This window comes from Capricornis sumatraensis, chromosome 6 (genome assembly GCF_032405125.1).
Source record: "Capricornis sumatraensis isolate serow.1 chromosome 6, serow.2, whole genome shotgun sequence".
Classification (NCBI taxonomy): domain Eukaryota; kingdom Metazoa; phylum Chordata; class Mammalia; order Artiodactyla; family Bovidae; genus Capricornis; species Capricornis sumatraensis.
Window position 1 is genome coordinate 39,398,204 of NC_091074.1, and position 13,869 is coordinate 39,412,072.

Consider the following 13,869-nt stretch of genomic DNA (forward strand, 5'->3'; position numbering starts at 1 on the left):
ATGGTATGGACATTGTGAAATTTCATATGTACTTCATTATTACCCCTCCTGGGATGATTTCTGTGAGGTAGCTTCTGGAATATCAAAATTGTTAATAATCTCCATATTATTCTTAGGTAAACATTGCAACTTCCACAGTTTCAAATGTCGAGTATGGTCACATTCCTCATCTCAGCCCAGGTGTAATTCCTACTCTACAAAATGAATCATTTTTATCATCCCCAAATAATGGAAATCTGGAAGTTCTTACAGGATTGGGTACTACTGCACACATCAATGGGAAACCTGCTTGTGATGAATTTGATCAACTGATCAAAAATATGGCCCAGGTAAGAGCGTTTGTTCCTGTTAGTTATGATAGAATGTGTCCTGGATAATTTGAAGAATGCTTGCATATTTATATTACATATGTTAAATGTATACTTTAAATATATTATTATAATAGAAAATATGGCAATAGTATATTTTGTTTTATATTCTTATTACATTTTACTGAACAACAATATAAAGTATATCTTAAATGTATATTATACTATGATATACTTACTTATGAAGACATTTTTAACATTGAAAAAATTAGAATGAAAAAGATGTAGATTTCGTGTAAGTTTAAGTGCTTCAGGGATTTTTCTAAATGAAGGTTATCTTAGAAAAAAATTAAAAAAAAATTTAAACAGATTAATGCCGCTATGCAGTGGCTGGCATGTAATTATATTCCTTGCTTCTTTTTCTGGACAGGGTCGCCAGGTAGAAGTTTTTGAGCTCCTCAAACCTCCATGTGGAGGCCTTGGGTTCAGTGTGGTGGGACTGAGGAGTGAAAACCGAGGAGAGCTGGGTATATTTGTGCAGGAGATCCAGGAGGGCAGTGTGGCCCACAGGTGAGACTGTCACTGTGGCTTCTCTGTTTCTGATACCACATTCAGAAGGTGCTGCTCACCCTAGAAGAATTTTAAGAAACAAAAATGCCTAAAAACAAAAACAATATAAAATATTATTAATCAGTTTTTAGAAATCATTAACATTGCTACAATAACAAGAAAGTCCTTTGAAGGCAGAGTAACTTTTAAATATAGTCATGACTTAATCACTTTTTAATAAGGAAATAAACATTTGACTAGGACATTACTCCCATGTTTTTAAACAGGCTCTTTTTGATTAGATTTAAAAATTATAGAAAAGCATTCAAGTGGCCTGTGATAATATCAGCTGTATTTTATTAACATACCCAAAACAACAAGTAAGAGCTGTATTTTATTAATATGCTCAAAGCAAAAAGTAAACATATCCTTCTTTGCATTCATTTGTAGAAGATAATAGCAGTACTAAAATACAACGTATAGGTTGAATGAGTAGCTAAAAGGAAGCTGGCTGTTAAATGGGAGTGGTTGACTAGGGTTAGGTCAGCTGGTGCCAAAGCATATATAGTTTTCCCTTCCATTTTTATTGAGATATAATTGACATATAGCGGTATGTTAAGTTTAAGGTGTATAGCATCATGATTGGACTTACATACATCATGGCGTGATTATCACGGTAGGTTTTGTGAACAGCATGTCACATAGAACAAAATTAAAGAAATAGAGATAAAATATTTTAGGAGTACAATTGCAAGAAAAAAGTTACATAGTGTGGACATTAGAAAATAGAGTTAAAAATAACCTGAAAATGCATTCCAAAGAAGCAGTCATTTTCTTGAGATCTATCGGTTATCTTTTATCCACCTTTTCATTGTTAGAGATGGAAGATTGAAGGAAACTGACCAAATCCTTGCTATTAATGGACAGGCACTGGATCAGACAATTACACATCAGCAGGCCATCAGTATCCTGCAGAAAGCCAAAGATACTGTCCAGCTGGTTATTGCCAGAGGCTCATTGCCTCAGCTTATCAGCCCCATAGTTTCCCGTTCTCCATCTGCAGCAAGCACAATTTCAGCTCATTCTAACCCGGTGAGTACGTAAGTTTTTCAAGGGGAACAGAACATATTTTTCTAATTCTTTAAGGTTTTGCACAGGTTTGCAGTTCCTATAGGTTCTTTGTATTTCTTGGGTTTTTGCCTTTTTGTTCTTTATTCTCTTCTGAGCATAGAATATATTTTATGCAATTATGATTAAGTTTCTGGCTTCCAAAAAACTTTTATATTTTTTTATGTAGCTTTTAAACTTGAATTCATTCCTAAAAAAGGAAAAAGTCCCTTAAAGATTATCTGTAAACAAATAAAATCTTGATTTTACTTTTTAAGTTGTTAGAGTTAGCTATCAGTGACTTTAACAGGTCATTTAATTTGGGGGCATCCCAGGTGGCTCAGACAGTGAAGAATCCCCCTGCAGTGCAGGAGACCTAGTTCAATCCCTGGGTCGGGAAGATACACTGGAGAAGGGAATGGCTGCCTACTCCAGTGTTTCTGTCTTGGAAATTCCATGGACAGAGGAGCCTGCTGGGCTACAATCCATAGGGTCGCATAGAGTTGGACACGACTGAGTGATTAACACTTTCTCACTTAACTTGAAATCTCATGCAACAAGATTTATGTAGAAGAAATTTTTAACAGCTAACATTTTTTTTTCTCTTTTTCTTTGATCATCTTTTTTTAAACTCTTAAAAGGATCTTGCCAGTCTGTATCTTTACCTGGTTAAATAGAGCCACTATAATGATGTATTGATAATTTCAAGAATGGCTGTATCAATAGTAGTAACAACCTGTTGAAAGAGAAGTGTACTAAATAAAAGGGACCCTGTTAAAACTCATTATTATGTTGCACTCATTTAATACTAATCGCAAAATAATATTCACAGAAATCTCAACTACAATAAAATTTTAGTTTTCAAATTCACATGAGGGCTTTGTTTGCAGGTTCACTGGCAGCATGTGGAAACTATTGAATTGGTCAATGATGGTTCTGGTCTGGGCTTTGGCATCGTAGGAGGAAAAGCAACTGGTGTGATTGTGAAGACCATTCTGCCTGGAGGTGTAGCTGATCAGGTAAGCTATTCCAGCAGGTATTTTATGTTTTATACAATAATACAACTTCTTCTTGTATATTTCCGTCAAAAAGAGGAGGCTTTGGCTTAAGATAAGGTCAGATTCTTTTGTTTTACTTACTGGGCTTCTTTGTAAAATGATTTTCTTTGACTTGGAGTGGAATACATTTCAGAAGAGACCTTGATTTTCATTTAGAGTTACAATGATCTTAAGACTTTCAAATCAGAGAGTAAAGCCCAGGTTGTGATTTTGATCATTTTAGAGGTAGATTTTCTTTTTTTATGATTGTAAGTCATTTTTATAAGCCTGTTTATCTATTTTATAGCCACAAGGTATTGTGGAAAAAAGAATATTTCATTACTGAGGGGGAAAAACAAGAGTACAGCCTATTTTTTATTACTTAGAGTAGTTCATTAAGCCATTGCCATTTATGCTATATAAAGTTGTTGGAATATATGTGAGAAAATTATGAAGTTACTAATTGTGATTTATATTTTAATTTGACATGTTCTGGTGTCTTCTTTGCCTTGATAATAATGTTTTGTGTACAAAGCTATTTGCTTCTGAGTGTGAATTTGAACTTAGGAAGTCAGGGTCATCAAATATTGTTCATATTGGTAAATAAAAGGCAAACTTATGGGCAACCTTATCAGTAGATGTATTGAGAGTAACTCAATAGCATGTGTGTTTTCTCACTTTTAAATATTAGCCAGTATCAGGCACTCGCCAGTGAAATCTCTCTAACTGACAGACTTGTGATGAATAAGCTTTCTCTTCTGTATAGAGTTGCACTAATACTGTAGGTACTTGCCACATACCACTTTTAAATTCAAATTTGAATTTATTAAAATTAAATAATATTACCACCTCAGCTCTTCCATAAGATGAGCTATATTTCAAGCGCTCTAGAACAACAGGCCCCAACCTTTTTGACACCAGGGACCATTTGTGGAGGACAGTTTTTCCACAGACTGGGGTGATGGGGATGGTTTCAGGATGATTCAAAGGCATTACATTTACTGTGCAGTTTATTTCTAACCTAATGCTGCTGCTGATATGATAGGGGGTACCGGTTCACAGCCTGGAGTTGGGGATCCCTACTGTAGAGCAGTACGTTGCTTGTAGCTGCCATATTGGACATTGCAGAACATTTTAACCACTGCAGAATGTTCTTGTGGACAGTGCTTGTATGGAGGCTTACTAGATCACTGTTCACTTCCCTGGTCTATCTGAATTTACATCTTACAAAGATTTCATCTGCAAGCGAGTCCTTTAGGGATATTTATCTTTGAAATGGCAGGGCAGAAAGTTGTGATATTAACTCAGAGCTTTTTTTGTGGTTCACAGTGTATTTTGAGTAATATATATTTGTGTAGCGAGTTACACCTCATCTTTCAGTTCAGTTCAGTTGCTCAGTCGTGTCTGACTCTGCGGCCCCATGGACTGCAGCACGCCAGGCCTCCCTGTCCATCACCAACTCCCGGAGTTTACTCATACTCATGTCCATTGAGTTGGGGATGCCATCCAACCATCTCATCCTCTGTTGTCCCCTTCTCCCGCCTTCAGTCTTTCCCAGCATCAGGGTCTTTTCAGATGAGTCAGTTCTTCACATCAGGTGGCCAAAGTATTGGAGTTTCAGCTTTACCTAGTGGCATTTTCTCTCTTTTATTTTCCTCAAAAAACTCACAGAAAGGCTAGTGCTTTCTTGCATCGAGTGTATGGAAATCAAATTGAAAAGCTCATATCAATTATTGATTTAAATAATATTTATGAATTTCGGTTACTTACATCACATTGAATGATGTTAGGATGCTTCGAAAGAGAGTTAACACTACAACACATGTTTAATGTACCAAGAATGCACAGTATGGCTCTTTTTTTGTTATTATTCCCATTCTCTCATTTTGAGTTTCTGTGATGAAATTAGTAATAATAACAAGCTGACTAACCAATTCCTCTTTATTCAGCATGGGCGATTATGCAGTGGAGACCACATTCTAAGGATTGGTGATACAGATCTAGCAGGAATGAGCAGTGAGCAGGTAGCCCAAGTCCTCAGACAGTGTGGAAATAGAGTGAAGTTGATGATTGCAAGAGGTGCCATTGAAGAACCAACAGCACCTACCTCTTTGGGCATCACCCTTTCCTCATCCCCAGCTTCTACGCCAGAAATGAGGGTAAGGACATAAAAAGTTAATGGGAGGATCATAGACTAGAGCACTTGGATGACAGTGATGTTTATTTAGAAACTAACTTTATTAATGTTAGTGTATTATTGCTAAAGAATGAAACAAAATTCAGATATAGAATGTTTCAGCACTAATAATAGTTTATTAAATAGGAATACTATCTCACAAATGAAAGATTGATTAATGTTTTGCATTTTTCTCTAAGCAGCACTTTTATGAGGATAAGTGTTTTGAAGAATGAATAAGTTTAAATGAATTATATACTACTAATACCTAAAATGTTTTATTCTATATTTTTCATATTTAGAAGGTCTTCTGTAAGTTGGGTTAAAAGTTCTAATCATTCCCTTTCAACAGCTTGCTTCTTAGTGTCTTTTTGAGGGCAAGGTGGATGAATAAAACTTACTAAAACCTTTCAATATTATTGTTTTAAGGTATGTCATATAACTGTTATAAGATTTGTAATGAGAAGTGGCTATTCTTGACCTAGTTATATAAGTTTTTTAGACACAAGTTATGCTTTCAGGGTTGTAACAAAAGCCTTATTCATAGACAGAGCATTCCATCTTTGTTCTTAACTTGATCTGCAAAAAGCTAGAATGTTTCAAAATTATTATAATGTAATGTTATCTCAAATAAAGTCATGCAGTATCATGGATTAAATATCAACAACATAATTTTATTGAGAAATTTCTTGCATATTTAAGAAGAGAATTATACTTACTTTCTATATGTTTTCTAGCAAATTCTAGTTCTACATTCCTTTCTTGTAGATCTAAAAGCAGGTTTTTTTTTTTCTATTACAGTTTTTTTTTTCTAAATAGTTGCTACAAATTCCTTTTTTATTATTCTAACCTCCTCTACAAGCCCTTTACAACTTTATTAGAACACTTGAAATTTCCATGATTCTGTTGTTTTTAGGATTGTGTTTGGTTGCTATTTTTTGCAAGGAGAAAAAAGTAAAGAAAGCCTGTTTATGAAAGTATTTAACTGGCATTCTTTTGTGGTAAACAAAACATTTTATTCAGCAATATATAAATGAATGCAATACCGAAAACCACTTGATGTAATTGAAAGCTTAGAAAAATATCTATTCTGTGCATATCATCATTTCTGAAGCTTGTGCCCCTTTTAAAATCATTCGATAGTCAAATTGCCACCCTCTAAAATAGCACTTGCATAAGTCTTATTAAAAATAGAAAACACATTTGTTACAATTGAAGCAGATTTCATCCTGTCATTTTCTTGTAATTATCTAAACTTTAAGCTTTTGCTAAGTTTGCATAGATAATTATATGCAACGAAAAAATAAACTTTACTATAAAATTATATCTCATTTAGGTGACTATCAGTGAGGTATAGAGTATGCTTAAAGAAAATCAGAAAGCATTACCAGCTAGCCCCATTTTGCCCGTCTATTCAAACCGTAGCCTTCTTTCTTTTGTGATCTTCCTAGGGTACTTTCTGGAATCTGCTGACACCACACTAGTATATAATACCAGCAACTTGTTGATGACTTACTGCACTAGTCCATTCATGCTTTATTCAGGGAGCCTTGCCCTTTAGTCCAGTATATAATAACAAGTCTACACATTAGAGACAGTGCTTTCAAATATCATTCCGGGTGAAGGAAATCAGCATGGAAAGGCATGCTTTCCTTCTAAAGGGCTTTTCATGTTGAAGTTTGAATTTATAAAGCAAATACAAGGACAGTTTTAATTAATATTTGGTACCTTTCACGGGCTTTCAAAATAACCATCAGTCTATTAATATTTTATCTGGAGGACAGGTTCACTTTCATGATGTTAGAATCAGCTTCCAAGTTAAGACAGAAATAATGGCATGTCTTGAGCAGGCAGCATGGCCCTTACATTCTAAGAGGGTTTGCATATTGTGCATCTTTTAAGAGCAGGGGCTCTGCAACCAGTGCCTGGTTTTAGAAAAGGCAGAGGAACCAGAGATCAAATTGCCAACATCCGCTGGATCATGGAAAAAGCAAGAGAGTTCCAGAAAAACATCTATTTCTGCTTTATTGACTATGCCAAAGCCTTTGACAGTGTGGATCAGAATACACTGTGGAGAATTATGAAAGAGATGGGAATACCAGACTACCTGACCTGCCCTTTGAGAAATCTGTATGCAGGTCAGGAGGCAACAATTAGAACTGGACAGGGAACAACAGACTGGTTCCAAATAGGAAGAGGAGTACGTCAAGGCTGTATATTGTCACCCTGCTTATTTAACTTCTATGCAGAGTACCTCATGAGAAGCGCTGGACTGGAAGAAACACAAGCTGGAATCAAGATTGCTGGGAGAAATAGCAATAACCTCAGATATACAGATGACACCACCCTTATGGCAGAAAGTGAAGAGGAACTAAAAAGCCTGTTGATGAAAGTGAAAGAGGAGAGTGAAAAAGTTGGCTTGAAGCTCAACATTCAGAAATCTAAGATCATGGCATCCAGTCCCGTCACTTCATGGGAAATCGATGGGGAAACAGTGTCAGACTTTATTTTTTGGGGCTCCAAAATCACTGCAGATGGTGAGTGCAGCCATGAAATTAAAGAACGCTTACTCCTTGGAAGAAAAGTGATGACCAACCTAGATAGCATATTCAAAAGCAGAGACGTTACTTTGCCAACTAAGGTCCGTCTAGTCAAGGCTATGGTTTTTCCAGTAGTCATGTATGGATGTGAGAGTTGGACTGTGAAGAAGGCTGAGCGCCGAAGAATTGATGCTTTTGAACTGTGGTGTTGGAGAAGACTCTTGAGAGTCCCTTGGACTGCAAGGAGATCCAACCAGTCCATTCTGAAGGAGATCAGCCCTGGGATTTCTTTGGAAGGAATGATGCTAAAGCTGAAACTCCAGTACTTTGGCCACCTCATGCGAAGGGTTGACTCATTGGAAAAGGCTCTGATGCTGGGAGGGATTGGGGGCAGGAGGAGAAGGGGACGACAGAGGATGAGATGGCTGGATGGCGTCACGGACTCGATGGACGTGAGTCTGAGTGAACTCCGGGAGATGGTGATGGACAGGGAGGCCTGGCGTGCTGCGATTCATGGGGTCGCAAAGAGTCGGACACGACTGAGCGACTGAACTGAGCTGAACTGAACTTCTTCAAAAAGGAAGGAGAGCCACTCCTGAAAATAGAACCTGTTATTAAGAAACTAATTTTTTATGATTTTCACAAAAAACCAATAATGTATTTCTCTGAAGAGGGTGTTTAACTTTACTCCTGACATTGCTTTTGAGTAAAAATGTGATGCTGAGGCCAAGTTGTCAAGTTTGAAGGAATAATCCCTAACTATAATTCTTTAGCAGAGTTCTCTAGAACTAATTACAGCATACCTTTTCTAAATGAAGAGTGTGGCTTGAAAAAGCTAGTTTTGTTTGTCTGTGTGTTTATTTATATGTATTTTTTTTTTGTTTTTACAAATTGTATTTCAGGTTGATGCTTCAACTCAGAAAAGTGAAGAAAGTGAGACATTTGACGTAGAACTCACTAAAAATGTCCAAGGATTAGGAATTACTATTGCTGGATACATTGGAGATAAAAAATTAGGTAGTTTTTAAACATTAATATTCTATTTCTTTTATCTTGGCAGTTGCCTCTGATGTCTTTGTCTTATGAAATACTGAATCAATATAATATATTTTCATGTGTCTGATGATATATTTTCATGATAAACTGATGGAAGTCTTTCTTTGGAGTAATGCAGGTTACTGTGATATTTTATTTCACATAAACAAAACCATTGTCTTTTTCTGTAGCCAAGGTTTGTACTAGTGATTTTGTTTGTATGATTTTTTGATTTACATCTACTCAGAATTAGGACTTTATTTTTAGGAGAATGGAGGATGGGTATTCTTTGAGTGTACTTCGTAAATAGTAAAAGAAAACAAACTTGTTTCTAATCTTAGAACCTTCTGGGATCTTTGTTAAGAGCATTACAAAGAGCAGTGCTGTGGAACATGATGGAAGAATCCAAATTGGAGACCAAATTATAGCAGTAAGTAACACATTTAATGACAGCTTTGTTAATTTTCACGGTTGAGAGATGCATTCTCCTGGTTTATACCATTTTGAGAGCTATAGGTAGCTCTGTACTAATTTAATCTTACTTTTGTGATTTTGGGTGTCAGTATTACTCATTATATTATTAGGAGGAAGTCAGAGCATTGGATAGAAGGTTTATTGATGTCATTTCTGAAAGTGGGACTGTTTCTTGAATAGCTTCTGATAGATCTGATTTCAGCTTTTAATGAGTTTGGTACATTAATAATCTTTTTTGTATTTTAGCTACAGATACTCTGAAGATAAAGACCATACATTATAACTTTTAGTGTATTTGAATCTGAATTTGAGTTGTGTGCATTTTTTAATATCAGAGAGTGACACTACATTTGTTGGCCCCATGACCAAGGCTTCTTTAGCTATAACAGTATAAAGAAATAGAGCCAGACCCTCTTAGTTAGATCAAGGCAGCATTGTTTTCCTAGTAACATTAGTATGTTTGGCCATATAGCTATTCAAGGTAGTGTAAAAAGAATCCAACTTTCAGTTCTGTGTTTAGTTGTAAACTGACCTACCCTAACTACTTTTCAGAACATGAATCCAAGAAACCCTGTATCAAGGGCTTTCTGGTTTAATAAGTTTAGAAAAAGCTTCCTGGGTTACAGTTTCTTAGGAATTCACAGCACACATTGAAAAATAAAACAACTGAGAAGTTTTCCAGTAAAGAATCTTGTTTAACTCTTTTGTTTCAGAGGTTCCTAAACTGTTGTAATCATGGGTTCTTTCTTCCCCCAAACATATATTAATATTCTCTGTAGTAGATTTGGGGAATGCTGATTTATCTTAATGGGCATTTGTTTATGCTTTAATGAAGTCTTGATTTTCGCCTTGAAATCTTAATAATAGTAAGAAAATAGAATGTTAAGATAGAGGAGTCGTGTTCACTGCAGCATTATTCGCAAGAGCTAAGATGAGTAAGTGACCCAGAGTTCCATCTGCAGATAAATGGATAAAAATGTGCTATATACATACAGTAGAATATTATTTAGTCTTATAAAGAAGAAATTTCTGTTACATCCTACAACATGGATAAACCTCAAGAGCATTATGCTGAGTGAAATAAGCCAGGCCCCAAAAGACTGTGTGCTTCCACTTAAATGCAGTATCAGAAGTAGTCATGCTTATGGAAACAGAAAGTAGAACAGTTATTGTGAGGGGTGGGGTAGAGGAGGAGATGGGGAGCTATTGTTCAATCGGTTTAAAGTTGCAGTTTGCAAGATGAAAATGTTCCAGAAACGTATGACAACCTGAATATACTTAGCTCTACTGAACTATAGACATAAAGATGGGTAGGATGGTAAATTTTATGTTTTTGTGTTTCCTTTCACAACTAAACTAAAAGATAGTGATGTCCTTTATTTGTATGTGCCCTTTGCTTCTACATTGCAATTCCCTGACTTTGCTTCATCTTAGTTCATAAAACTGCTAACTACACCTGTTTACCTCTTGAAATCTGCTCTAAAGATCAAGTTGTGCATGTCATGTAAGCTGACCATACTCTGTAAAAGAGCTTTCCTGTTGTATCTCTGTTTTAACATACAGTGAAAATTAGTTACTTTTTTTTTTTTTTGGAGGAAAAAGAGGAGAGAGTGAATATAATATATACATAATTTAAATCTATATCTGATAAAGAATTAAAAATTGAATACATAGCTAATTGGCCTCCCAGGCTATATATTTTAATCCAATAGAATGCTTTCTTAAAAATCAGCATTCTTGAGCTAAAACTCAGGAGAACATACAATTTACTCATTTAAAAGTATATGATTAAGAAACTCTTAGTTTATAGTTGTGGTTATAGTTGTGTCTTCATGATCACAATCAATTTTTGAACAGTTTCATTACCTTTGAAAGAAATCCTGTCCCGTTAGCAGTTACTCCCTAGTTCTTAGATCCTCCTTGCCCTGAACAACTACCAACCTACTTTCTGTCTTTTTAGCTTATTCTGGACACTTCCTGTAAATAGAATCATTCAATAAGTGGTGCTTTGTGATTTGCTTCTTTTGCTTAGTATAATGTTTTCACGTAGGTTTGAACAAGGTCCATCCACGTGTAGCATCATCAATTCTGAGTTTATTTTTTTTGTTGAATAATATTCTATTGTATTAACACACCATATTTTATTTATCCATTCATCAGTTGATGGACATTTGAGTTGTTTCTACTTTTTGGCTATTATGGACAGTGCCACTATAAACATTCATGTAACCGATTTTGTGTGGATATATGTTTTCATTTCTCCTGAGTGCATATTTGGGAGTATAATTGCTGGATCATATACCTCTGTATTTAACCATTTAGTGAGAAGCAGGATTCCTTTACCTACAATATTGAGATAAAGAAACTTCCCTCGTATGATTTTTAAGAAAACCAAATGAATTATTTATTTGAAATACATAGTATACTTGGTACATAAGTATGGTTTAATTAATTAAGCAGATATTTATTGAGGGTCTGAAATGATTATGCATATATGTCTCACAAAAGCTTCTCTTCAAATTTGTAATTATTTGCATTGATTTATAACAGGAATCTCATATAATTTGGCTTGAGCAAGATCAGTGCTAAAGGAGATTGTTGACTCAAAAGTGGAAGCACCTTTTTTCTGAAGTATTTTCTTGCTTTCAATAAAATCACTGTCTTTGCTTTCATCAGTGTTACGATTTTTTATTTTTAGCAACATTCTCTTACTTCAAAGTTAGAAGCACCTTGATTTTTAAGATATATCATGCAGTGCTTTGATCATGCATTGATTTTGTGCAAAATGCCATCATTTTATAGTCTTTTGAGAGATGGGTAGGAAAGTTCTTAACCCTAGTTGTTTTTCATGACTGCAATCTTTAATTTTTTTTTCAATTTTGTCTTGGCAGCAACTATTTTGAACTATAATGTTTTTATTTTTAATTATTGAAGTGTTGAAAGGATTAAGAAATTATTTCTTATTATTTAAGGATGTATTATTTTTAAAAATAAAGTCTTTTATCATAAGATTCCTGTTTTATGAATTATGCTCTCTTAAACCCCTAGGGTTTCAGTGTCGGTATTACAGGGGCAGAGAATAGAGCCAATGAGACTTTTTCTTTACTACATAAGAATTAATTTAATAAGGGGACTCTATTTTGTAAAGTCAACCAAACGTCATTAGATAGAGTCATATATTCATTTTTTTAGATTGGTATACAGATATCTTTGATAAAAGCAGTATAGAATTATGCATCTGATTTAAAAAATGTTATGCAGGAAATGTATCATGAAAAGAAAATATGGAAGGGTATCATGTTGCCTTTGCTATTCTGTGACTGTGTTAGTCTCAATTTCCCTCTTTGTATATGTATATAATTATAGGCCGTGTTGGAGGAGGGCTTGGCCAGCTAGATTGAGTGTACTGAGGAGCTGGCTTTTCCATTTGTTCTGACTGGGATTTCTCCCCTATAATTATTCATAGCAGTATCTGCACTGCACTGCCATCTCCTCAAGATGGCATCCAGACGGTTTACTGTCATTGTACCTCGTTCCACAGCACTTCTGTCTCCGCGACAATTGGGTCTCTTATTGTGATAATGAGGGACCAGAGCTGGCCTGAGCCCTCATTCAGTTTCAGTGCCTTGTCCCATATGTATGATGTGTGTAATTATGTTGAACAGAAAGTGCTTCCATAAGGCTTGGGGTTTTTATGTTTATTAATCACTTCTTCATTTTATTAATAATAGTACCTCTTGAAATCTGTTATTAAATATTAACAAAAGTTTTGGAGTAACTTTTCAGTACAAAGTGCCATGCACTGTAACTTTGGAAAAGTAGGTACCATTATTCTCACATTACAGATGGAAGATACTGAGAAATTTTGAACCAGTGTAGGATTAAAAGTCTGTAATTATTCCATTATAGCAATTTCTTCTGTGCTAGTACCTACCATCTGTGAGATTTGAGTAAGGAATATACTTTTAAATTCAGGTCTTTAGGTTTTGGGGGAAAAAAAGGAAACATGTTTTTTCTTTACATAATGAACTTTATTGCTATTTAGTAGACAAAATCATATACATTTGATTTTCCTTAAACCGCATATTTAAAGAATTGAGCTGTGAAAATCTATTGCACATGAAAACTTGCAGCCTAAATTATGTGCATTTTGAGAATTTTTATGGCACCTCAAAGTTGAGATTTTTGTGAGATTTTTCTCTATGGCTACCCTGAGAATAAATAACATGTTTATTTCTTTCAGAGTAATTTTTATCTTCGAGGTCTAAAGAACATTAAATTTGAACATGGCTTAAAAAGCTCTTCTAATAGAAACCACTCTTAATACTTTATGATTTAAGATTTCAGAAAATTTCCATGTATCTGTACTTAGGACTGTATTTGTTTATACCTTTTTATTATTTATTTAGTTTAGAAATATACCTGGTACATATAGTTGTATCAGCAAATATGGATCTATCATAATATACTTAAGCACCTCTTATTCATGGAAAGGGATATTGTTTATAGTGGTTTGCTATTATAAACAACTGTGTTACATACCATTTTGTATATCTTTTATGGACCAAGACTTAAAACTTTTAACTTTGCTGTAATAGTATTATTTAGATTTGGATTTTGCTTATTACTCAGCACTAACCCTT

The 13,869-nt window shown here is 34.8% G+C and overlaps 1 protein-coding gene across 1 annotated transcript in view; it reads left to right on the forward strand.

The window, feature by feature from the left end:
* Nucleotides 1-13,869, forward strand: part of MPDZ (multiple PDZ domain crumbs cell polarity complex component) — a 176,484-nt gene that overhangs the window by 55,434 nt on the left and 107,181 nt on the right. The window contains exons 4-10 of the mRNA XM_068974237.1: nt 117-329; nt 739-878; nt 1,736-1,949; nt 2,855-2,983; nt 4,951-5,160; nt 8,620-8,734; nt 9,094-9,182. Of these exons, the coding sequence (XP_068830338.1) occupies nt 117-329; nt 739-878; nt 1,736-1,949; nt 2,855-2,983; nt 4,951-5,160; nt 8,620-8,734; nt 9,094-9,182 (1,110 nt within the window). The remainder of the gene's footprint in view (nt 1-116; nt 330-738; nt 879-1,735; nt 1,950-2,854; nt 2,984-4,950; nt 5,161-8,619; nt 8,735-9,093; nt 9,183-13,869) is intronic.